This window comes from Halichondria panicea, chromosome 14, assembly GCF_963675165.1.
Source record: "Halichondria panicea chromosome 14, odHalPani1.1, whole genome shotgun sequence".
In the NCBI taxonomy this organism is placed as follows: domain Eukaryota; kingdom Metazoa; phylum Porifera; class Demospongiae; order Suberitida; family Halichondriidae; genus Halichondria; species Halichondria panicea.
In genome coordinates, this window is record NC_087390.1 from 2,154,326 (window position 1) to 2,180,233 (window position 25,908).

At 41.7% G+C, this 25,908-nt stretch overlaps 4 protein-coding genes and 2 long non-coding RNA genes across 14 annotated transcripts in view; 1 reads left to right on the forward strand and 5 right to left on the reverse strand.

Annotated features, from left to right (window-relative positions):
* The window catches only part of LOC135347484 (Bardet-Biedl syndrome 5 protein homolog), a 59,275-nt gene that overhangs the window by 26,634 nt on the left and 6,733 nt on the right, over positions 1–25,908 (reverse strand). Inside the window, exons 8-13 of one of the 9 annotated variants that reach the window (XR_010398388.1) lie at positions 5,734–5,767; positions 5,597–5,680; positions 5,076–5,109; positions 4,939–5,022; positions 4,731–4,854; positions 4,476–4,662 (exon numbers count right to left, since the gene is read on the reverse strand). The exons of 4 other annotated variants lie outside the window; for them this stretch is intronic. The gene's annotated coding sequence lies outside the window, so the exon portion shown is untranslated. Of the gene's footprint in view, positions 1–4,475; positions 4,691–4,730; positions 4,855–4,938; positions 5,110–5,596; positions 5,681–5,733; positions 5,768–25,908 lie in introns of those variants that run through there. 4 more of the 9 variants (XR_010398384.1, XR_010398385.1, XR_010398387.1 and 1 more) reach the window with 4 other exon arrangements.
* Positions 1,167–2,181, reverse strand: LOC135347490 (uncharacterized). The gene is made up of 3 exons (XR_010398395.1): positions 1,919–2,181; positions 1,561–1,636; positions 1,167–1,506 (listed from the first exon to the last, which is right to left on the reverse strand). It is a non-coding gene; the product is annotated as an uncharacterized LOC135347490 (long non-coding RNA).
* LOC135347479 (uncharacterized) lies at positions 2,581–4,441 on the reverse strand. Its single transcript, XM_064545490.1, has one exon. The coding sequence runs from the start codon at positions 4,315–4,317 to the stop codon at positions 2,782–2,784; it is 1,536 nt and encodes a 511-aa protein (XP_064401560.1). The 5' UTR covers positions 4,318–4,441; the 3' UTR covers positions 2,581–2,781.
* Positions 6,629–7,333, reverse strand: LOC135347489 (uncharacterized). The gene is made up of 4 exons (XR_010398394.1): positions 7,150–7,333; positions 6,886–6,971; positions 6,762–6,827; positions 6,629–6,678 (listed from the first exon to the last, which is right to left on the reverse strand). It is a non-coding gene; the product is annotated as an uncharacterized LOC135347489 (long non-coding RNA).
* LOC135347472 (meckelin-like) lies at positions 7,833–24,664 on the forward strand. Its single transcript, XM_064545481.1, has 20 exons — positions 7,833–8,079; positions 8,203–8,279; positions 8,335–8,437; positions 8,752–8,879; positions 16,678–16,797; positions 18,193–18,393; positions 18,693–18,845; positions 18,970–19,033; positions 19,749–19,938; positions 20,063–20,153; positions 20,237–20,392; positions 20,917–21,015; positions 21,368–21,454; positions 22,162–22,554; positions 22,630–22,827; positions 23,108–23,243; positions 23,294–23,370; positions 23,502–23,604; positions 23,743–23,885; positions 24,413–24,664. Exons 1-20 carry the CDS (start codon positions 7,890–7,892, stop codon positions 24,491–24,493), a joined length of 2,790 nt encoding a protein of 929 aa, XP_064401551.1. The 5' UTR covers positions 7,833–7,889; the 3' UTR covers positions 24,494–24,664.
* LOC135347481 (uncharacterized) lies at positions 15,066–16,704 on the reverse strand. Its single transcript, XM_064545492.1, has 2 exons — positions 16,031–16,704; positions 15,066–15,966 (listed from the first exon to the last, which is right to left on the reverse strand). Exons 1-2 carry the CDS (start codon positions 16,532–16,534, stop codon positions 15,166–15,168), a joined length of 1,305 nt encoding a protein of 434 aa, XP_064401562.1. The 5' UTR covers positions 16,535–16,704; the 3' UTR covers positions 15,066–15,165.

The following is a 25,908-nucleotide window of genomic DNA, read 5'->3' on the forward strand; positions in this document are numbered from 1 at the left end:
CCAGAACGCAATAGTTAGATCGCAAAGGGTCAACGTACTTTTCTGCTGATCAGGGATAAAGTAAGAGAGGGATTGGCAACGGGCTAAAAAATGAAACTATCCGTGATGCGCTACGTCATTGGAATGCATAATTTTGTTTTATCTTTTGCAGCCTCCAACCCACGTGGCTAATGACATTAAAACAGTGCAGTGCTGCATGCATGTAAACATCATAGCTAGAACTGTTTCCAAGGCAGTGAAGGAGGCTAAAACTGTGCATGATATGGCAACAGCAGTAGAACCAGCCTCAAGTTCAAGTGAGAAAGTCAAACGAGCTCTGATGGAGGTGATCAACGAGAAACAATTGGAAACACCAAGATTCAGTCTCATGCTAAAAACTGGGAGAGATATACTTGGTAAGATAGAGGGAGCTGCAAGCAATGAAGCAGAACCTTTTAGTGTCGAACTGGTAGAGGCCCTTCAAAGCTGCTTTGATTGTGCTAAGAGGTGCCGTTCTATAGGTACCAAAAAACCAAAGATATTGACCTCATTTCATCAAGTACAACAGGAAAAGCTACCGTCAGTTTGAAGACCCACTACTGCACCAGTCAGTTAACCAGAGGCTTTTTGATAAGTTTTTGCAAGAATACTGTCAAGGTTTCATCAGAAGCGACACTGACCATACTACTTCGTCAGAGGATGCAGGTACATCTAGTATGAGCAAGGATGAACTCAATGTGTTGCAGTATGTCGGAGGGTATGTACTGCACTCGTTACTAAAAAAGTATGAGAAGCGGAATAGCAGTAAATATGAACAGTTTATAACATGTTTAGGGAATATGGCAGTTTTAAGTGAACACGATAGTTTTCTGGATTACACTAAAGAATGGGTACAGCGAGTCAACAGAGGAGGCTTATTCCTGCTTAATAATACAACATATCTATTTTTTGTTAGTATAGAAAAACAAGTGAGAAATATTCTTGTGCCTTATTTAGGCAAGAATCGTACGTCATCCAATGAGCAATTTCAAGAAATTATTATAAAGACTGTATTTGATGATGAGGAGGTACAATGGCACTGGTTGCTGCTAAGCAATGATATAGACACTAAAGAGGATGCTAACGAGCTCTTAACTGACATAATTACACTGTGGGTTACAATCAGAGGCTTTTCAATTTGCGCCATGTGGATGGAACAATACAAACAAGATATTAAAAAGGGTACAAGGAAATCAGTTAGTTTACGAAAAAAACTCGACACTTAATAATTAATAGTACATGTACATAAATAGCATGCAATTATTAACTATTTCTTTTTTTACTACAACGTAAGAGGTGTGCAATCAACTTCGATAGGCTTTTCTAGCAATCTCAAGTAACAGGATCAGGACTCTGGTCCACCCACGATTTATGTGTAAGGGTCATTGTTGAGTGAAGGACTTGAAGAGTTGTGGCAGGTGGAGAGTCGGCATTGATGGGTGGAGAGTCGGGTAGAGATTCGGGTGAAGTTGAAGATAGCCCAAATTTCTGAAGACAAAGGAACCAATAAAAATAATACCTCTAAAGGATAGAGGTACTTACATGTACAGGCTGCAGCTTTCTCTTCTAGTTTTTACTATAATGGATTCTTGGTTTACGAGGCATACTGTAACGTCAACTGCATGGAAACATGAATGAACAGTAAAAACCACATCAGTTGATAGAGCTGACATTGGTTAACACCGATAATATAATGGCAAGCGTAAAAAATAATGTATGTCTTCAAAAAAGGGGGCAAATGTCATACGTTTAATTAAACCAAAAATAGCCTGAAAGTACACAAGAAATCATAATCAAAGAAATCTTTGCAGCCCAGTTGGTGAACATAGACACAAATAAGTAGGATTAGTAGGCACAGCATCATATAGGTAAGGCAGTGTTTCTTAAAAGGGGCACAAACCTTCAAAAAACCACTTTTTAAGCTCTAGGGCAGCACAGGTCAGGTTTTTATAAATAAAAGTCACTCTAATTAAAGCACAGACATAATGTAACGCGATTGTATTCAATTACTGGTCTTTAAAACAGACTATGAGCTTAGAAAAAGAATATTCCTTCATTTCGCGGGCGTTGTGCCGCGAAAACAAGCGCATCAAGGATGGTAATCGAGTCTCTACGTACAGATCAATGTAAAATGATCACGTGAGTTACTCTCGTTGCCAATCCCTCTCTTACTTTATCCCTGTGCTGATTTAGCTCATTGGCAAAGGTTTTCACCAGCAAAATGTTACTTTATGATTTTTGCAGACATGCAAAATAGCAACTATAGCGCCTTTGGTGATTCACTATTGACTACCGTAAATTACGTATAATAGGTGTTGACGGGACCCCAGTGCACAATATAATTATATGCATCATATAATATAATTTGCTTGTAAAATGTGCCTATGGGCATGGTCTAGCTACCTGGTATCACGGGAAGAGCTGCTGATGAGGGTAATTGTCCATTTACAATGCCATCTTCTTGCAACAGAGGTTTACTTTCTATATTAATTAATTTTGACAACTAACCAAATTGCACATACATGCATTCATGCGCGTTTTTATATATATATATGATTGTAGTTGGTGGTAATTATCTTATCTTTTGGTCTGTTGCTTTTGTACATTTGTACTGTTTGATATTACATAAAAAAAAATTTCAACTACTCAAGCCTATAATCACTCGCTAAACTAAACACACTAAGTATATAATCAAACTATTATTATAATACATGTCAAAGAAAATAATAGTCAGGATGTACTATATATAGGGTAGCTAAAACTTTACTTTCTTTTCTTGGCTTTTTGCACCACCTCTAGCTTTTTCTTGAGCTCAACTTTGGTCTTTCGAAGGTCTTCGGACTCAGGGCCAGTTGAAGCTTCAATATGTGTGTCTATTAGAGCCAGCTGGTTTTCCATCAACTTCGTGTAATTCCTTGCAATTCCCAGGGTCTCGAACTCTGTGATTGCTGCGAAAAGCTCGTCAGACAGCTGTTGTCGTTTGGTTTCAGATCCTTGCATTTGTTCCTCGAGCTCCTCGTAAAGTAGTTTAGCTATTTCTTCATCGCCTTTGGCTTTGTTGAATTTAGTCTCCATTGCATCATTAACCACAGGTTCGAATGATACTTGTTTCTCGAATAATTTCTCCCCATGATAGTGATATGTGTAGCTGTGCCCACACTGGGAACAGGTGCTACCACCTCCCATTGCTCCACAATATCTGAACGACTCTTTATCGAATGATTTGGAAAGACCGCATGGAGCATGACAGTTGCTATGGCAGTTAGTGTAAGCACACAGAGTGTTGTGGTGATTGGTTGGTTTTGCTACCCATCGTTCGTTTCGCATTGTAGTTCGAAACTCCTTGTTGAGCTCTTTTCGACTCAAAGCAGCTGACACTTCTTCCCTCTTCTTTCTTATTTCTTTTTCCAAGCGCATCTGGTTGTCATACTCAGTAAGTGCAACGAGAACAGTGCTTTCAATGGCTTGTTTTTTCTCATAGAGCTCAACAAATCGATGTGTGTGAACCTGATGGAAATCTTTGATGGTGGTGCACAGTTTACCCAGGACTTTACCAGTATCTTCAAACGATTTTTTCAGAGAGCTTGCAATTAAGTCAATACCGAGCTGTTTCACTTTACTTCGTGCTTTCTCAAACCGGCAGTAAGGATTTTCAATGAAAAAGATGTGCTCGACTTTCTTCCCAAAATATTCAGTTAGTGCATTTGGATCGAAGTTGAGGTCCAGTGCATCACTGGTGTTGCTGAAGACAATGATTACATTGTTAAGGATATCTCTTGGCAAAATGGCAGTGATCTCGGAAAGAACGTACTTAAGCGAAACACTTGCTCGAGCTTGACGACCATTGATGATCAGGCAGACACAGTTAATGTAGTCTTCATTTTTTAGTGCATTCACAATCTTTTTAGCATTTTCCTTGTCTTGGTCCGGACCACGAGAATCACCAAAGCCAGGAGTATCGATTACTCCAACCTTAAGGTCTCCCACTTCAACATTGTATCGCTTGGCATCATTCGTTTTGCTTTGCATTGCATGGTCCATTGCATTTTCTAGCTGGATGTCATGAAATTGTTTGAATTTTTCCAGGCCATCAGGTCCATACCCACAGCCAAGATCCTGCACAGTACCGCAGTTGCACAGAAGGTTAAGGAAAGAAGTCTTGCCAGATCCAGTTTCACCGATGAGAAGCATTTTGAAGGGATGGTGAGGATCTTGTCCTTTGAATGCCTGGAAAAAACCAACGATACCATCAGCAATTTTTTCTCCTACACCACGTTTTTTCTTTCCATGAGATGCCATTTCTTAAGAGCAGACCTGGTGAGATGTCTAATTCACTGTAAACTATGGAGCTTTAAATAGCTAAAGGACAGGATGCATGAGAAGTGCATGTGTCATTATTGTGTGTATAATTATGAGGGAAAAAACCAGACAATACAGAACAGTATAGCAAAGGGAAACTACCAGGGAAAATTTTCATTTGATGTAGTACAGTACATGCATGCAACAGAAAGTCTAGCATAAGATGGATAAGACAGTTGTTTAACTAGGTCACGTCCCATCTAGGTCTTGGAGAGAGTATCCCTCTGGTAGTTTCTCAATGGCTAGTCCCAGCTCAGGGGAAAACACAGGATTACGATCCACTGACTTGTGGGGGTCAGCATATATAATACGCCTGCAATTAAGGGTGGGGGTATGAATAAGGGAGACAGTACCTAAAGAATTTTGTTGCCAATTATTTATTTCAAAAGTGTCCATCTTGTCTTTGGTCTCCACCACCTCAATATCATCAGTCACACTCTCAGGCACTGGCAGAGATTGCTCATCATCACCAGAGTTCTACATACATGAACGGAATGTACCGTTTCATTGTACCGTTACTTTAATTTAATTTAATGAGTAACCAACACACCACAGACTCACTTAGTGTACAACTGCTCTCTCCCAGTAGGATACCATAGCTTGAGCTCTCATAAGGTTTGGACATCACTAACAGCTGTCTGGAACCTGTGTGTTTAAATACGTGAAGATGAATTCAAACTGAGTCTTGTCAACTTTACAACGCTTCAGTTGTCGACCTGGCCCTCTCTGTTTCTATGGAAACAGATGGCAAATATATAGAGTGACTCTACTAATTTTACACAAGTACATTGCATTCTATATCACAGTGAAGTCATAGGAATGTTCTTGACACACGTACAGCAGTTGCACAAGAGAAAAATTTAATTATTTAGCATGCTGAAAGAGCTATATAACCAGCCATAAAAAGTTAAACTTATGATACTAATTTGGTCACTGCACAAGTTCCAAACAGTATTCAATTGAAAAAACCAGACAAAAAATTAATAACAAAAGGCCCACAAATTAATCATAAAAACATACAGATAGTACACTATAACTGTATACCCGCAATTGGGAAAGCCTTTGAGTGCTAGCATAACTGAAACCTTTCTGCTACATTGTATATAGGATATTATCAGCTATAAGACCCACCAAAAGGTGCCTTACTATACACCTGTTGGACACCAGGCAACCTTCACCACACAAGTTTCAATGAGTAACCAACACACCACAGACTCACTTAGTGTACAACTGCTCTCTCCCAGTAGGATACCATAGCTTGAGCTCTCATAAGGTTTGGACATCACTAACAGCTGTCTGGAACCTGTGTGTTTAAATACGTGAAGATGAATTCAAACTGAGTCTTGTCAATTTTACAACGCTTCAGTTGTCGACCTGGCCCTCTCTGTTTCTATGGAAACAGATGGCAAATATATAGAGTGACTCTACTAATTTTACACAAGTACATTGCATTCTATATCACAGTGAAGTCATAGGAATGTTCTTGACACACGTACAGCAGTTGCACAAGAGAAAAATTTAATTATTTAGCATGCTGAAAGAGCTATATAACCAGCCATAAAAAGTTAAACTTATGATACTAATTTGGTCACTGCACAAGTATTCAATTGAAAAAACCAGACAAAAAATTAATAACAAAAGGCCCACAAATTAATCATAAAAACATACAGATAGTACACTATAACTGTATACCCGCAATTGGGAAAGCCTTTGAGTGCTAGCATAACTGAAACCTTTCTGCTACATTGTATATAGGATATTATCAGCTATAAGACCCACCAAAAGGTGCCTTACTATACACCTGTTGGACACCAGGCAACCTTCACCACACAAGTTTCAATGAGTAACCAACACACCACAGACTCACTTAGTGTACAGCTGCTCTGGGCAGTAGCTTCAACTCTTTGCTCTCTCCCAGTAGGGCACTCCGTAGCTTGAGCTCTCGATAAGGCTTGGACGTCTCGTACGCTCTGTACACTGACATCACAGTGGAGAAGAGGCGAGGGCTGTCCGGGACCTGTGTACAGGGAGGGGGGGGATTGGTAGATGAAAAGAACGTTTTATGGAAAGAATAATTACTGAATGGAGGTCGGAGGTTATACTTACAAGATTAGTGAAGATGAATTCAAACTGAGTCTTGTCAACTTTAGTCATCAAATACAGCGCTTCAGTTGTCCCTCTTTGTTTCTATGGAAACAGTGTCAAATATAGAGTTTCTATTCACGAGTACATTCAGTAACTGTGCACTCACAGAATTCACTCTCTTTGTAGTCACTGAGGTCACTGTGTGGTAACCAATGGCTACAAGAGGGTATAAGCAAATGTACAGAATTATAGGCTAGTTTGTGAATGTACATGTACACCAGAGCTTCTTGCTAACTCACAAAGGTTGACTCTCTGATAGTCAGCTGACGTCCAAATCACTCGCAGGTTGGTCACAAACACTTTACCTGTGTGGGGGAGACATGGTGTTACCTTTATCACCATGGTAACATAACAACAACATACCTCTGTGTCCATTGTTCCCTTTAGTGTCCTCTACTTGAGACAAGTACACTGTAGTCGATCACCGACTCTCCAACTTCTGGAGCAGGCTGGGGGTGTGCAGGTGTGTAATGGGTACCATAAAAATAATAATACTTTACACCCAATTATTATTAAAAACTATCTTGCTGTACGTACAACCAGGAGTACTCCTGGTACAACCCATGCTTTCAGTGTATACTGTCAGTTTTGTCCCAGCATAATTACACACTATCTAGCTTCACTTACTGTACTGGCCGGGGCATCGAACTTGATCTCCCTACTACAGTACTTTTCAAGTAGGTTGAATCATTCAAAGTTGAATGTTGAAGTGAGTACTCACACCACTAAACCACAAAACAAAGCTGATCATGATTATGATCTACCCACAAGCTTCATAATTGTATATGTGTATCTTTGCTTTAACTTCTCCTAAGTAAGTGCCTAGATTTTCAAAGAGTATCTGTAGCACTGTTACGGATTCAACATAGGATGAGGACCATGCATGCCTTTGCTACTTTGGCTCGACATCTCCACTTCTCCCAAACTAATGCTCTATTCTTTTACAGTACTTTTGCTGATGTACATTAATTCTCTTACTTGGTTTGCTTAAGTAGTGTAGCAACACTCTGCACCTCAAGTCATTTGAATATGCATCTAGATGAACACCCACACATGTAGTCAGTGCTGTGTATTATCATGCATGGCATCATCACACTGACAGGCTGTGACAGCCATCTACAGTTGTATCAGCTTTGTGGTTTAGTGGTGGGAGTACTCACTTCAACATTCAACTTTGAATGATTCAACCTACTTGAAAAGTACTGTAGCTGTCCTGCCATATGGTGCTAGAGGCCATTTTCACAGCAGCAGATTAGGGTGGAGATACGCCCCTATCCTGCAGGAGGGTGGAGATACGCCCCCCTATCCTGGAGGCATGACCCCTATCGACCTCTTCTCCATGATTTAGACACCTCTTCTCCGGAGCTATGCTTTCTGTTGCTGTCCTCTGCAGCCTCCTAGGAGCTCTATGGATCAGCCCTCTGAATGGCCAACAGACAGGACCCTCTCCAGTGGTGTTTGTGTCACCAGAGAGCTGTAGTGAGGGGGTGGAGTACTACAGTCCCTCTAGACTGACCTGTCTCTCATGTGGGGCTAACCGGACCACTGCAGAAGATGGTAACTTTTATTAAAATTGAGATGAGCTCGGGAATAAAATGCATGTGCGATTGTTTGTACTGTAAGGTGGTGTATTGGTTTCTATGGTAACTAGTGTATCGATTAAGATTGTGGGTTTTGCAGGGTTGACGTGCACATGCTCGCCTGGTTTTATTCAGCCAATCGGATCACAGGATTGCACGGAATGTGCCAGCCCAACAGTAAGCACCACACACCCCCTACCCCTAGCAACCGTCCCTGTCCCATGCACTGTAGGTATCGTCTCGTGATGGTCTGTTCTGTCTGTCGTGTGTGGATGGCTACAACTCAGCCACTGGACAATGCAACACATGCCCTGGGGGGAGATCACACATCTTGGGTGAGTGACATCTTTACTTACGAGTAATACGAGTATATACCAGGAACGCTAACTTTGCATTTCAATTTGCAGTGATTTACAACATTGAAATTGCTTTTACACTATAAATGTATGTTGCTCAGCATGGCCCCTGGAATTGTGTGGTTCTCCTCAGTCAAATCTCCACTGACACAACTTCCATTTTGTAGGCTCAGGCAACGGTTTTATATATATACTTACTGCATGTACACTGCATACTGTAGCTTTGTTGTACGTTTGCTTTGTGCCCTATAATGGCATACAGTACTTATTTACCCCTGTAACTCCTCCCCTAGTTGACACGCCCCCTGACCCCGCTGGTTCCCCCGGCAGTCGTGAGTGTGTGGAGTGTCCTGTAGGGAGCTGGGCGGCTGTGGGGGGTCTCCAGTGTATCCCCTGTGGAGTGGGAGATTGCTCTCAGTGTGTGAGTGTTGTTAGCCTCGTTCCCGGCCGGACTTTTCGTTTACTACAATGTTTTGCTCCTGGGGCAGGAGCAAAACATTGTAGTAAACGAAAACTTCTCAGTTGGGACTTAAACTCTAGTTATCTGTATACGGTAGCCTCAACATAACACTTGCCAATTAAGTGTAGAGTTTGTAGTACCTTGCATGTTGATTTTACTTGAGGCAAGACTATAAATTGATTACGTTTGCAAGAATGTAGTGCTATAAAATTATGGGCGAATGTTGAAATTATGCTAGAGTGGCGTCTTTAATACATGTACATGTAGGTGAATACAGATAAATACGTATACATGTGCTACATGTATAGTGGCGTTGATTGCTGTTGCAGTAATTAATTACAGCCTAGCTGTTACAGTATTAAATTATTCTGCTGACTCTGATCCTAGTGCAAGTAATGCCTGTACAAGGCTTTGTCATAGCTGTGGATGAGGTTTATTATATACAATCTGAAACTGAATTGCAACATCCCTTTATAATTATTATTACATGACATTGTTGTAAAAACACTCGTATTGTATATACATTGTATGATGCTCTGTACCATAATACTACAATGTTTTGCGAGCATAAAAAAAAATGTGCTAGTGCTTATAATTTATGATTTGACATCGCAAAAATAAGTTATACTTATTGTCCACTACATCAGAATTTATGGCAGTAAACCTCCGAGGACGAGGTCAAAGCCCCGAGGCCAAGGATGCTTTACGTTTGCCATAAATTCGAATGTAGTGGACAATAAGTGTTATAAACCCACTTGAATGAAAGTACTTGCTACCTAAGCTACCTAACCTTGGATACAACTAGCTAACAGTCTCAAAAACTATTGTAAATGAATAAAAAGCTTGTGCGTATAGCTTGTAACCAGTGCTAAGCTTCTATATAGCCTCACTGCTTGGACATTGACAAGTTAGTGCGTTGAGCTACGTATATAGAAGCTTAGCACTGGCTACAAGCTATATGCAGAGCCTCACCCTTCCCCCAGCCTTCCTGGTGTTTAGTGAGCCCCACCCATCTGTCCTGCCCTTGTCAATAAGTGTCTGGCTTCTTTTTGGCTGTGTAGATCTAGTATAAAATCAGTGCGCCCTCAAGGCAAGGGAGTTCATGAGGAATGCGGGAGTTTATGGTAGTTAAACCCCACCCAGTTGCTATGATACAGACCCCAAATGGGGATTCATTGCAAGAATCTATATAGTTATTGGTTGTATTTCGTTAGATAGCAAAATTTCACTGATTTGCGAAGCTTTTTCAATCGCAAACGTTGGTAGTAATACAGTATACTGTACTAGCTACTGTACTATTGTTTAACTATAGTTGTGATATTAGACTAACAAGCAGCACAACACAATAGGAGAACCCTTTAATATAGCCAGGATTAATTTAAAGGAATTAGAGGTGCTTTTTTTCCCACCCTTGGATTTGGTTTTCCTCTCTTGGAATTATATCAAACATGGTATATCATCATCGCCGCTAAAATTTACATTGGATCAACGGGATTAACTGTACTAAAGTTATGTTCATTGAAAGATGTTCAATTGAAATTCCTCCCCCCCCCTCACCTCTGTTTATCAATGGTTCGGGGTTTAAGTATTCCCACTCTTGAAAATATTGCCTGCTATATAGCTGCACTGTGTGAACTTTTATTACATACAGTAGACTCTCGTTAATCCGGTCACCTTTGGGACCATGCAGCTTGGCCGGAATAGCGAGGTGGCTGTATCTCAGGAAATAGCCGCGGCTTAAAAACGACCTTACCTTGAATCCAATGACTACTTTTGCGGTTCTTGTCTCGAGGATAATGAAGGATAATGAATCATTCTGTTTTTGTTCTCTATTTAAGTGTAATCCAATTTTATTTGCTAAACCACACCCAAAACGTCATATCCGGCCGTAATATACGTATAAAATTACATTGAAAACCTTGTTTGGGACAGCCAGCACTGGCCGGTAAACGGAATAGCGAGTGGCCGTACTTCAGGGTGAGTTTTGTGCAGTAAACATATAGCTAGCATTCTGTGCCAAGCCAAATGGCCGGTATATCGAGGTTGCCGTACTTCAGAGAGCCGGAATAGCGAGAGTCTACTGTACAAGGTGTATACGTTATAGTTATTGACTGGTTGACTAGTAATTATGGCTTATAACCAACCAATACCGAGGGCGTAGCCCGAGGCTGAGGTTGGTTATAAACCATAAATACTAGGCAACCAGTCAACAACTGATTTATTTACTGCAAAAACAGCAAAACAGTCATTTGAACATCAATGGATGAACATCAATGGAGACAGTCAAGCTTGCTCTCACAGCCACTTTTGTGCCTCAGAATATGCAAGTGAAGATACCAGACTCCGTTTCGGTAGACCGAGACGTTGCAGATCTCAAGGATTGCTTTCACTTGCACAGTACGGCCTGGGAATTGGAAATGGTGAAACAAAAAGTGAGATAGTAGTATGAAACATATCGAGTAAATGGATATAGTGGAAAAGAAGAAACAAGAGTGGAGGTGGTGGGAAGGGTCTGTCTTTACTGATACCGCTAGATATCTACATCAGACATGTATATCTATACCAGCTAGAGCTAGCTATTTAGACTATCTTACTTGTGCCATAGATAGTAGAGGATACATGGTTCACCACAAGGAGGCTAGCAGCGACTGCAGTCTGCTCTCCCTGGCCCCAGGCCCTAGCTAGCTAGCTAGCTAGCTCTCATCTGCATGCTTATTTGACAGTTTGAATATTTACGGTTTTTTATTAAAACGAGTATTTTATATGCAAGGTTCAAAGGTCGACGTTGGACATATTCCTGTATTTAGTCGCTTTCCAATCTTCTATTTGCATAGAGACGCCTATTTTGCTACGAAAGAGAACTAGTCTATAGATCTAAGCCAGAATAGCTAACAGTTTTTAAAGACCAGTTCGTTTTGCTTGCCTACTAGCTAGCTAACTGCAGCAAGATCTGGAAGAGAAGGGGGTGCTCAGCTAGACAATCAGGTACACTTTGTGTACAATCTCAGATAGAAAGGGGGTGCTTGAGTACCATGAGCCCCCCCCCTGCCTACGCCCCTGACATTGGAACTCGACCAGGCGTTCTTTCAGATAACGAACGGCTGGTCTCGAGGCTAGGCACTCTGATCTTGTCTCTGTGAGAAGCACTCTTGATCCTGTCTCCAGGATCCCTATGAGGAGCACCCCAGGCACTCCTGTCTCCAAGATCCCTGTGAGAAGCACCCCAGGCACTCCTGTCTCTGTGATAAAGCTGCAACATGGAATTGTTTAGTTCAGAGTGTCCCAACATGAAGAACATCAATGACACTTAACAGTCTCATGCAAGAATTGCCTGTCACTCATACTACAGTACTGTTCTGTGTGTCCCAATATGTAGATGTTATAAAGAAAGAAAAGATGAATCGTTTATCATTAAAAGGTCACGATAATTAGCTAATTAGAGCTAAAGGTTAATCGTGTCCTCCCTCCTCTGGCACAAGTCTACCAACACTGCATTCACTGTACTCCTCTAGCTCTACCTCTGAGCCACAGCCTTGACTAGAAACACAGAGCAAGGATTGAACTGCAAGCCTCATGAACATGTAATGAAAGCACCGCAGGTGCTGATGCCTCGGTGGAGATGTCAAAGCTACATAACAATAAAGCTAGTACTAATAGCTTTTATGCAAAACAATTAAATTTTGCTGCATGCAAAAACTCAGAGAGTGGGTAATGATCGACCATGATTGTTGTTAAAACGATCGATGCCAAAAGTTCTCATTCTTGCAGCTACCAATAGCTAGCGTTCTAGTGCAGAGCTAACTACTAAGTAGAGTAGCAACACTCGGTAAACAAGTTTGGCTACGTGCTCTTCTAAAAAGGCTGCAATGGCATTCCAAGTAAGCAAAACCATGAAAACTAGGCATAACTCGAGAATGAGCATTATTTTGCAAATCCACGAATTAAAATCCAAGTAAACATGACTAGAAGCCTATAGAAACTCTTACTTGCACTTGATTCATCCTTGAGCAGCTGTAGCAGTCTACACACACACACACACAGACACACAAACACACTACCGTATACCTCGCTTGCGCATGCGCACCGAGGCATAATGAAAGCACCGCAGGTGCTGATGCCTCGGTGAAGATGCCAAAGCTACATAACATGCAAAAACTCACTGAGTGGGTAATGATCGACCATTATTATTGTTAAAAACGATCTATGCCAAAAGTTCAAGTCTAAAATTAATGGCTGCATTAGCAGAGCCTTGCAGCTCTCTTCTCACTCTTGCAGCTAGCGTTTTAGTGCAGAGCTAACTACTAAGTAGAGTAGCAACACTCGGTAAACAAGTTTGGCTACGTGCTCTTCTGAAAAGGCTGCAATGGCATTCCAAGTAAGCAAAACTAGGTAGAGTAAGTAACCTATCTTCGCCAGATACCTATAATCGGCGGCTATTGCTCGAAGCACAAGACGATTTTGCACAAAACTAACTACATGGACCTACAGATGGGTAAGAAAGTAACAACTCCCAAAAATTTGGAAAGAATAACTCGCTTGCGGATGAGGTGGTGGTCATGAGAATTGATCAATTGTCGTCAGTGAGACATTTATCTCCATGTTTGCACGCTTACTAAGTACTGAAACTACCAGCACTAAACAATACTTCTTGGCACAACTCTAACTAGTGAGCACTACTTGCAGGCAAAGCAGCGTTAGCTGCAGATCGAGCCCCACCCAGCTAGGCATGACGAATATTTTGCAAAAAATAATGCTGATTCAGCAACAATTGTGCACAGTCAGCAATAATTAAAGGGATTCGCCTCGATTCCAGGCCGCACTGAAGATTATGTGCATAATTATTGCTGAATCAGCATTATTTTTTGCAAAATATTCGTCATGCCTAGCTGGGTGGGGCTCGATCTGCAGCTAACGCTGCTTTGCCTGCAAGTAGTGCTCACTAGTTAGAGTTGTGCCAAGAAGTATTGTTTAGTGCTGGTAGTTTCAGTACTTAGTAAGCGTGCAAAGACGGAGATAAATGTCTCACTGACGACAATTGATCAATTCGGCAGCTCACTTCTCATGACCACCACTCCGTCCGCAAGCGAGTTATTCTTTCCAAATTTTTGGGAGCTGTTACTTTCTTACTCATCTGTAGGTCCATGTAGTTAGTTTTGTGCAAAATCGTCTTGTGCTTCGAGCAATAGCCGCCGATTATAGGTATCTGGCGAAGATTGGTTACTTACTCTATAACTCGAGAACAAAGCATTATTTTGCAAATCCACGAATTAAAATCCAAGTAAACATGACTAGAAGCCTATAGAAACTCTTACTTGCACTTGATTCATCCTTGAGCAGCTGTAGCAGTCTACACAGACAGACAGACAGACAGACAGACACACAAACACACTACCGTATACCTCGCTTGCGCATATCGCATGCGCATATCGCATGCGCACCGAGGCATAATAAGTAGCTTAGACTGCTAGCTAGCTCAGGTCAATATGACAATAGCACAAAACATAGTCTACAAAAACTTTTGCGTGCTGTATTGCTATTTTACTGTGTACAAATTGTCAAGATGATTCAAAAGTTGAATAGTGCTTGTATATAGGAAGTAAAAATATGAGCCATATTCCATACTTCCCTGGGGGAAGTAAAATATGGCTCATATTCACTGGAAATCACCTATATAGGATACAGTGTGAATCAGTAAATAATGATGTTAATTTATCGGACACTTCTAATTTCCCCGGACACTCTTTTGGGCAATTTTCGTTGTTCTAACACAACGGACACTGCAGTGCTTTAATATTACATTTATACATTTATTCTAAATATCCAGACAATACCTTGAAAAGTTGAGTTACCATTCATAGACGACAAGTAAGACTTAGAGTGCTGCAGTTAGATAGGCGGGGCACAATGTCGATTTGAGCATGCGCACAAGGGCAATTCTAGCTTTAACACAATCCGAGCCAGGACAATAACTGAGCCAATAAGTGAGCCAGACCTGGGACTCATGCACAGTACCGTATATATGTTCCAATTATCGGACAGCAAAAAATAGGAAATTGTCTGGATATAATTGGAACAGATTTTTATAGAGCATGCGAAGTGTCCGGAACAAGCAAGCAGCTGCATGCGAGCTAGCTAAGTTTAATAGAACAGTGTGGTTATACTATTAAATTCAACATACAATGTATCAAATATAGACCCTATATATACAACTGATGTTCGATAGTTTTCTTCTCTTTTTAGAGCGACGCTATATATAAATATGAACTTCAGGGAAATCTTTAATGATCTCACACATTTCAGTTAGAATTTCGGAGGTTTCTTGAAACGATTTCTTTAAGCTTTTAGCAACTTTATTAATTCCTAGTTGAACCAATTTTGCTTCAGCTTTCTCAAGCCGACAGCACGGATTTTCAACAAAAAAAATATTTTCAACTTCTTTTCCAAAATAGTCTTTCAGCATGCCTGGATTGAATTTGAGGTCCATAGGGTCGGCTGTGTTACTGAACACAACAATCACATTGTCAAGGATATCTCTCGGCAGGATGACAAGTATCTCAGTGAGGACATGCTTCAATGAAGCACTTGCTCGAGCTTGACGACCATTGATGATCAGGCAGACACAGTTGATGTACTCTTCTTTCTTGAGGGCGCTGATGATTCGTTGTACATTTGTTTCATCTTGTATGAAGCCACGAGAATCACCAAATCCAGGAGTATCAATTACCCCAACCTTCAGGTCACCTACTTCCACATTGTAGAGTGTAGCATCTTTGGTCGTTGTTTCTATAGAGAGTGCTTTTGCGTTCTCAAGTTTGATGTCATTGAACTGTTTGAATTGCTCGTGACCATCGGCTTCAAACCCACAACCAAGATCCTGTACAGTGGCACAGTTGTAGAGAAGGTTGAGGAACGAAGTCTTGCCAGATCCAGTTTCACCGATTAACAGCATCTTGAAGGGATGGTGAGGATCCTTTTCCTTGAATGCCCAAAGAAAGCTTGTTTTGGCTCTGGTGGGTTGTTGACCCACTTTTGTTCTTGTTGATTGGCTCTATAAAGTAATAGTTGTAGTTTACGTATGTATGCATGCATGCTATCACATAATATTATTATACCTGATCCTTGGTGGTTTTAGATTTCTCTAAAGCTTCCAGTACTTCTGGTACCGACTCTTGCGATACTTCAATCTCCTGTCTAGTAATGCTCATCTTTACTTCAGTACTTGTGTTCCTCACACTAGGTCTTGTTGTTGTTGTCGTAGTTGTTGTGCTGTGCGTTTCAAAGCATTTGTCTAGCGTCACAACAAGTGAATTTATCCATGATCCTTGTTCCTTTAAGACAGCGACAAATTTGTGATAGACTTGAGGGTCGTGTTCAATTGAGGTCTCCAAAAAATCTAGAGCAATCCTAACTTTGCTGTCTAGTGTTGAACCGCTTTCATGCACGGAAGTTTTCACATCTTTTGAAATCAACCCCTTTGAGTATAAAACATCTCCTACAGTAGCAATAGATCGTTGAAGAAATTGTACTAACACGTAGTAACACTCTCTAATGGTCTTGTGCTCTGGTGAACTCTCACAAGTAGCTTGATGAGGATTGTATGTAGCCATCTTTAGCATAACAGATATTAGACGTACATGTACTGTCAACAAGTTAATGACATTTAAGGGCTTATAGCACACCTGGACGAAATCACAAAACTTATGAATTTTGATCGTACTAGATATTCACTGACCCATGCACTATTCCCTCCCCCCTACAGACGTCTACCATCACACACGGTGGAGTGTGTTTCCCCCCCACCCCTCCACTACCCTCACCCCCGACCAATGTCTTCCACTACTACCAGGAACACTTCACTGCAGCCACTCAACTCTGTGTGGTGAGAATGAGTGGGTGTATTGTGTGGGTGGGTGGGTGTATTGTGTGTGTGGGTGTGGGTGGATTGTGTGTGTGTGTGTGTGTGTGTGTGTGTGTTGGAGGGGTTGAAACGAAAAAATAAATTGCGAGGAACTGCCTTATCTGACCGTAGAATTGGGTAACCACCTCTCCTATTTCCAATGCATTTACAATGAGACATGAATGGCTGCAGGAATAACTAATTTCAAGCTGGTAAGCTAGCTAGCTATCATTTATATTCATGCTTCTAACTATTATTATACTATTACAATAATATGCAGTTTTATTTATTTGTACTTTATTACCTTCAACTCTTGTGATCTAGTAATTACTTGCATGAATTGTGTTTTTTGGGTCTAATCTACTGGTTTTAAATACTCTCAAGGGAGGCCAGGGGGAGGGGGTTTGGGTAATTATGTGTACATGTAGATGTAGTAATTTGACCTGATACATGTATGTGTCTTTCTGTGTGATTTTTAAAAAAATGTGCCAGCGCTGTGTCTTTTCTTTATCCTTAGTATGACTTTACATTATTACACATCCTACTATATTACAGTACTGTACTCATAATTAGTTATCTATGTACACATGTATGTTATAGGGGGTGGCCATGCTGATCTGATTTCAGTATGTGCTTTAATTGACTAAAGGTATACACAACATAGAAACAGAAAAGCAAACAGATGCTCGGCCTGGAGAGTCGAGAATGATGGGTTAAAGAGTCTTTAATGGTGCACCAACTCTCCCCATTCATCTGTTGCATTCAGTCACATACACATGCAACTACAGTGCTATATAACACTCAATAGTTATTGTACATCTATTCACATTGGGGCCATGCTGAATAATTATTGTAAAGCTGTAAAACGTTGAGGTCAAGCTGACATGAATTATAAGACTTATCTTCTAACTTGGACTTGATATTGGTTGCTGTGATACTTTAAGTTGGCTTTTAAAAGAAAACTTCTGAAGGGGGCTTAGGTATAAAGTACAACCCTGTATTGTCTGGGTCAGGTTTTGTGGTACATGTACTTGATAGTGGGGTTGGGGAATGTGGGTTCTTCTATGTGGTTAAACTGAAGCAAGCATACAACAAACATTAACCTCAAATTTTAATTCTTAGAATTAACAACAGGCATCAAATAGATAGTAGTGTGTGTGTGTGTGTGTGTGTGTGTGTGTGTGCACTAGCTGATATGTATGTACTTTTCACTTTAAAAACATTAAAGTACTGCTTTCCTTGACATGATCATCGTTTATTAACCCCCTCCCCACGCATACACACCCACCCACACACACACCCACACCCACACACACCACACCCACACATACACACACACACGCGCACACACACACACACACACACACACACATACAGGATGGCAATGCTTCGTCCTGTCAACTACTAGCCAACCTGTGTACTCTACAACTCTACAACCGTGACGACCCTGCATGTGTGCTGATTCAGCAGCTCTCAGAGGACCTCTTGCAGAGCCTCTATTACCCCCCAGGGAGCGCTGACCAGGTGTTGGAGAGCACTGACATCCAGACATCTCTCATTACCAGAGAGGGTGCCGAGGTGAGGACGAACTATAAACTAGTATTGTTGTATGAAGTACTTTGTAATTTTCCTTTAGGACCGTTATAGTTCTGAAATTACATATCCACTAGTTAGTATGGTTGGTATTTATGACGTCTTTTACTTTTAAGCTTGCATTGTTGACATTGATATCTTATACATGTAGTCAACTGTATTCACTGACCTGTTTACAGCACACCTGGAAAATAATACCAGCACAAAGGATATCATATGAATAATGCAAAACAACTGATATGTTATTCACATGACATGTACTACCCTCCCCCTTCTCTGTGTAGGGTGTGTCTAATCTCCCACTGTGGGCGGGGTCCTACTCTCTCAACGGGACCCTACTGGGACTGGAGGAGCTGACTCAGCAGATACTACTCTGTACTGAGCCCCAGCCGAGGGCCAGCGCTCTCTGGAGGGTGGGTGTGGTCTATCAGATCTCGGTAAGCCCCATAGTGTAGTAGTGTAGTGTAGCTAGCATGTATTAGTACAAAACGTATGTGCAGTTAATTGTGTATTCTAGACTGAGTCCTATTCTATTCCCCACGACATGTATACTCACACAAGTGTACAGTGTCCGCTGAAGCTCTGCTCAGAAAAGGCTCAAATGCTCCAGTATTCTACGAGCTCTGTATCCTCCAATTCAATACCTCTATTGTAGTGTACCGAGCATGCCCAGTAGTCTCCTAACGCACCGAGCATGCCCAGTAGTCTCCTAACGCACCGAGCATGCCCAGTAGTCTCCTAACATCTGAGCATGCCCAGTAGTCTCCTAACATACTGAGCATGCCCAGTAGTCTCCTAACGTACTAAGCATGCCCATAGTCTCCTAACGCACTGAGCATGCCCAGTAGTCTCCTAACATACTGAGCATGCCCAGTAGTCTCCTAACACACCAAGCATGCCCAGTAGTCTCCTAACACACCGAGCATGCCCAGGAGTCTCCTAACGCACTAAGCATGTCCAGTAGTCTCCTAACGCACTAAGCATGCCCAGTAGTCTCCTAACACACTAAGCATGCCCATAGTCTTCTAACATACTAAGCATGCCCAGTAGTCTCCTAACGCACCAAGCATGCCCAGTAGTCTCCTAACGCACTGAGCATGCCCAGTAGTCTCCTAACGCACCAAGCATGCCCAGTAGTCTCCTAACGCACTAAGCATACCCAGTAGTCTCCTAACGCACCGAGCATGCCCAGTAGTCTCCTAACGCACCAAGCATACTGAGAATGACCAGTAGTCTACTAACATACTGAGAATGACCAGTAGTCTACTAACATACTGAGAATGCCCAGTAGTCTCCTAACGCACTGAACATGCCCAGCAGTCTCCTTAACCACACCCCAGACCTACATGATCAGACCTCAACCACGGACACTCTCCACTCTCTACCAGTGCTCATCACTAACTATAGGAGCACGTCTGGGGAGGCAGTCAACGACGACAGCGATGTGGGAAGCTGGCAGTTTGTGAGGAGATTCTTCCTCTTTGAGTCCGTCACAGCCCGCCCCCTCTACACTAGCTCCACCACCCTCACGTAAGTCACACTTACTTATCAAATTCGGTGAATCTATTCCCTATATCTCAGAATTTAGTTTTTTTATTGATTTTTTCCTCTCCTAAGATGTAGTAAACGTTACAGCTCTATTTTAATATTACAGAGTGTTGATGATGTCTGAGGGAGGGAGAATATTCCCCCCTTATCTTAGAGTGAGCTATTCTAATTGGACGCCTACTGACCAGGACCTTCCAGTAAGTGATGTAACCATGACAGTAGTGTAGCATTCGACTACAATTTAGATTGATGATCACAAATGTGTACCCTCCTCCGCCAGAGCTCCCATATCACGGAGTATGCGGGTACTAGTCAATCATTCCTCATCGCTCTGATAGTGTTGTCCCTTGTCTGTGCCGTTCTGGGTGGTGTGTACTCAGGGTTAAAGGTCAACGGGTTCGTACGACGGACTGGACTCACCTGCTGTGACCTACACGTTAGTTGACAGTGAAAATAGAGTAGTACATGTGAGAGGCCATACATGTACTTAATATAGCCGTTAGCTAAGTGTTTGTTTGCTCTGACGTTTACAGTCTATGAATTTGATTACTTTTTGCTGGTGAAATTTTTTTGAATGAGCAAAATCAGCAAAAAATTGATCTTTTGCGATCTAACTATAACTATTGCGATTTGACAAGGATTGCAGTGGTGTAGGCAGGGGGGCTGGCAGGGCTAGAGCCCCCCTCCCTTTGTGCTCCATCAACTCCAACTTAGCTTGAATCATCGTGATCTGTCGATCTATTTTGCTGAAGAAAAGTGATGGTTCAGCGCCTATGCTCAACCAATTTGAGCTCTGCCCTTCCCAAAATCCTGGCTACGCCACTGGAATGTATGCATTTACCAGTACTAATTTAAGTTTTGAGATTTTGTTTGCATTATGTTTGATGCTCGCAAAACATTATAGTGTAACACGGTATTTACTGTTGCAGTAATAATCCTCTCCTCCTCCCTCTCTTCCAGTCCCTTGTGTATGCTGTGGTGATGTTCTGTGATGGAACCTCAACCCTCCTCTACCTACTCCTCACTGCCATCTCTCTCTTCTGGCTCATATTCTACAAGGTGTGTGTATAAAGCTATCTCGTTGGTAGCTACTGTACTCTGTGTAAAAGTAAAAGACAGTATTTTGGTACTTTCCCGGCTAATTCTAGCAATTTCAATGTTTTTTCCGGCTAGCCTGTGTTATTTGTGGGCGTACAAGTACACCCTTGTATACATAACTAGACTTACTATATAATTATGCTACATAATAATATAGCTGTGTATTTGTAGCAGTCGATGTGTGGGCGTACAAGTGCACAGCTACATGTACACAGATATACATGTACAGATTTTGCTCCTTATCTTATACACTTTCAATTGACCAAAATTGTGTCTGTTACTTAAGATTGACTCTATACATGTTCCCCCTCAGGTACAATACTACCTGCTGCTACCCCTCCCCTCACCAACAGAGGACCTCACATTCATCCTCCTATTAGCAATGGCTGCACTCTTCAGAGTGAGTAGAATATTGCACTACTTTTGTGAATGGGTGCATTGTAAATTGTAAATAGCTCAAGAGCTGCCGTGTTTTGCACGCTTCAATCCAACAATGGTTATAATGTTTGTCAGGATTAATGTCTGATTTTCTGAAAGCGTCCCATGCATGGTCTTGAAATATGGTCTGTGTCAAATTTAGTGCTTCTCATATGAAAGTACAGGGTAATGGTAAAGGCATTTTTGGTGTATACCGTATAGCGGGTATATTTCGAGGGTATAAATTTTCGCGGATGGACCGTTACAAAGGATTTCGCGGATTTTATTTTCGTGGTCTGAGTTCCAGCCTTTTGGCGCATGCGCACATCAACATGCAGCTGTTACCACCACACCGTTAGCCTCGAATCCAGGCCTAGCCTATAACGGTGAGGCACCTCTTATTGTCGATAGGTGTGGTCAATAATACTGAACACGTCTACTATTCAATAAAGATATAAATTTTCGTGGGTATAAATTTTCGCGGTAGAGGCTCAATCCGCGAAAACCGCGAACATTTATACCCTCGAAATATACCCGCTATACGGTACATGTAGCAACAAAATGTTTGCATCATTTTGAAAAGTTTCTTTCTAGCTTTTTCAGAAAAAGAGATTGCAAAATTAATTAATGGTGCCCTCCCCCTAAAATGTGCGGTAATATTCGTTTGGTCTTAACCCCCCTCTCCCTCAGATTCTGCATGTGCTCTACCAACTGTGGCATCAGAGCAAGGTGGATGTGTTCTTCATTGACTGGGAGAAACCTCGTGGACTAGTACAAACAACCAATCAGAATGCAGACGTCGCCCAAACCATCCCCCCTAACAGGATGTCACCAGTCAGTATTTGGCGGACTTATTTTGTTGTTAACGAATGGAACGAGTTACAGTCTCTACGGAGGATCAACAATACGCTACTGGTTGCCATGGTGCTACTGTTTGCCCATGTTATTGGATTAGAACACTTGGCAGAAAGAGATCCTGCCTCCAACGTGACCTCTGACCCCTCTCGATACTCTGCCCCCTTCAGTCCGATACTAAGATTCTCGATCACAACCATCTTCTTTTCCCTCTTTGCTGCCCTCCTGGTGAGCAACATACAATATCATTCGACACACCTATACATGCATGTACCTGACTATTGTAATTCTGACTCTGTACAGAGGGGCTATATGTTCCTGATTTACGAGCGCTACTTTGAGCACAAGTTGCGTCAGTTTGTGGATCTGTGCTCTGTAGCTAACGTGAGTGTCCTGGTATTGTCCCGGCAACTGTACGGTCATTACATCCACGGCAAGTCTGTGCACGGTCATGCGGACACTGACATGAGACAAATGAACTACAACTTCAAGAAAGAACAGGTATACGTACATGTATGTGAATGGAATTATGTACTATTAATGTGCAGTTCATTCTGTATAGTTAAGTGCGGTCACTCTTACTGGGTAGACCAACCAGTATAGCTGTAATAACAAAAAAATACAAGTCCAAACACATGCTATAACCTAACCTTTGGGGCCTGTTAAACTGACTGTATTATCATATTAAAAGCGTGACCTGATTATAGGGTGATCACAATAGACAGATTTTCAGTTTGTGCATGCGTACTCTATTGATCGGTTCTATATTCGATGTATACAGGAGGACATGTGTGGTAGGCGTGGCCTAGAGGGTGACGACCAGCTGTTTGAGATGCTCCTGACACGAGAGTTCAGGACTCATTACGATAAGATAGTCACTCCGTTACGAGGGGACGGGTTGTCACATGCACAAGCTGGTGAGGAGTGTGAGGGTGTGTGTGGTGTGACGCTTGTGCTCCCCCCTCAGGTCAGACGGGTGTGAGTGAAGCTGGTCTCAAGGCACACCAAGGATTAACTTATTACTTGAGTACTTTTATAGAACACGTGAGGCACCGTATACATGCATGTAGCTATCGACGTGTATGAAAAAGAGAACTTTCAATGTTATTGCTAAAACGTGATTTGTTGACACATTGAACCCCCCCCCCCCACACACACACACTCTCTCTTTATAGGGTCTCAAGGATGTGGACTACATTGTAGGAGTCAAGACTGCCATGGAGAGGCTACTAGGGATTGAATTTTTTGACGCCCTGGGAAAATGTGTTTTCTACAAGAGTGAGTGAACCGATCACTGTATGCATAAGTGGAGTCAAGTGGGAGTACTGTTACATAGGCGAATCTGACGATACCCGTTTAACTAAACATTTTCTCGGATTTAATTTTGACTTCAACCCCCCCCCTTCCTACACACAGCCGCTAGACACTCGTTTGGCGATGTGTTGTTCCACGGTTGTGAGTGGAGTCTATTCCAGCTGGACCTGCTCCTCTTTGGGATCATAGATGTCGTATCCAATAGTTACCCACTGGCTGCCGTTATCACTCTGCTAGTATCTTGGGTGAGCGAAACCACTAATAAAACTACATGTATACAGAAAGTACTAAATTATTATATACTGCAGATTGAGAGTTTATGTTTGCTGTGTGTATACCGTATATCTTCTAATTTATCGGACATAATTATTTTGGAAATTGTCCGGGTATAATTGGAACAGATTTTTATAGAGCATGCGAAGTGTCCGGAAAATTAGGCAGCTGCATGCGAGCTAGCTAAGTTTAATAGAACAGTGTGCGACTGAATAGTTGCACTAGCTATCTAAAACTAGCTACTCAAAGCTATCTAACTGCAGCACTCTATCTAAGTCTTACTTGCCGTCTATGAATGTAACTCAACTTTTCAAGGTATTGTCCAGATATTTAAAACGAATGTAATATTAAAGCACTGGAGTGTCCGTTGTATTAGAACAGCGAAAATTGCCCAAAAGAGTGTCCGGGGTAATTAGAAGTGTCCGATAAATTAGAAGATATACGGCATGTACTTTTTGATGTACTTTTTGATCTCATCCTTTGCCCCACCCCCTCTCAGCTGGTGATGTTTGTGAGGGACTGGGCAGGTCGCAGGAACATTGCTAAAAAGACTCTAGTGGATGAACGATTCTTGTTGTGAACATTCACTCACGACCCATGCAAATAATGTGCAACACTTATCACTTGTTTATGTTATGTACCACAACATGTGCAGAATTGTATAAATGTTATTATAATAAGGTGTTACTGAAAATGTTGTTTGCACAAATACAGTGTACACATGCATCAATTGTTATTCTCGATAAGATTACTGAAAATGGTTTGCACACTACAGTGTACACATGCATCGATTGTTGTTCTCGATAAGATTACTGAAAATGGTTTGCACACTACAGTGTACACATGCATCGATTGTTGTTCTCGATAAGATTACTGAAAATGGTTTGCACACTACAGTGTACACATGCATCGATTGTTGTTCTTGATAAGATGTTACTGAAAATGGTTTGCACACTACAGTACGTGTACACATGCATCGATTGTTGTTCTTGATAAGATGTTACTGAAAATGGTTTGCACACTACAGTACGTGTACACATGCATCGATTGTTGTTCTTGAGCTATAAAAATGATTACACAAGCAGTCAATACCTTTTAGCGTTGAGCGTGACTGTACACTATTGCATATGTTCCACCAACAAGAGCTATGTTGGCCAGGTGCAACACAATGCCACTGACGATGCCTCCAATTCCCCACTTCTTAGCATTTTGAGAGTGTTTATGGGCCAGCTCCCTGTCTCCTTTACTCCATTCAGTGTCAGCCTGCATGCGCGTGGAGGAGGGGTTGGAAAACACCATCATAACATCATCACATAACATGCATGTGTCCATCAATTTACTGTCATGCTTTCCGGATTGACTTAAATTTTACTCTCTGATTGCTCATAATTTATACTGGCCATGGAATTATTATACCCCAATTTTATTGTATACGTGTATACGTCGATGCATGTGCATTGCAGGACCTAATGTATAGCGTGAACAGCCATAAGACCATCTTGCATTTAGTTTCCATAGCTGTATACGTATTGTATTACAAGATTATTTTGCTGGTGATAAATCTTTCAAACGAGCCAAAATCGGAGAAAATTGATCCTTTGCAGGATCTAACATTGTATTCTGGCTAGGTTTTGCCACAAATTTGATGCTCGCAAAGCATTCTATAGTATTACGGTCGGTATATAGACACCATTATATAACTGTTCACTTGATGACCAAAGTAGAGTCCGATTGCTCCACAGACTAGGCAACAACAGAACGTAGCAACAACAGTTAGGGGAAAGTAGTTAGGTGGTTTCACCATTAAGTAAGCATTGTTGTCTTGACGATGCGGGAATGGCTGTGCGTTTGGCTGTTGATTCACCACACCACCATAATAGGGTCTTCCTGGCGGTGCTGAGGGTCGGTAAGGGGGCAGGGCAGGCTCACCACTACCACCTGGTGGGGCTGACGGTGCACCTCCTGCAACAAAATGCACGACATTATAATTATGTG

Excerpts from the sequence above, each read along its gene's own strand:
- LOC135347472 (XM_064545481.1), top strand. The coding sequence starts at position 7,890 with ATGCTTTCTGTTGCTGTCCTCTGCAGCCTCCTAGGAGCTCTATGGATC. Across the intron at positions 22,555-22,629 it reads CCCTCTTTGCTGCCCTCCTG|AGGGGCTATATGTTCCTGAT; the intron begins GTGAGCAACATA and ends GACTCTGTACAG. Across the intron at positions 23,244-23,293 it reads GTTGTCACATGCACAAGCTG|GTCAGACGGGTGTGAGTGAA; the intron begins GTGAGGAGTGTG and ends CTCCCCCCTCAG.
- LOC135347481 (XM_064545492.1), bottom strand. The coding sequence starts at position 16,534 with ATGCTAAAGATGGCTACATACAATCCTCATCAAGCTACTTGTGAGAGT. Across the intron at positions 15,967-16,030 it reads CTAAAACCACCAAGGATCAG|AGCCAATCAACAAGAACAAA; the intron begins GTATAATAATAT and ends ATTACTTTATAG.
- LOC135347479 (XM_064545490.1), bottom strand. The coding sequence starts at position 4,317 with ATGGCATCTCATGGAAAGAAAAAACGTGGTGTAGGAGAAAAAATTGCT.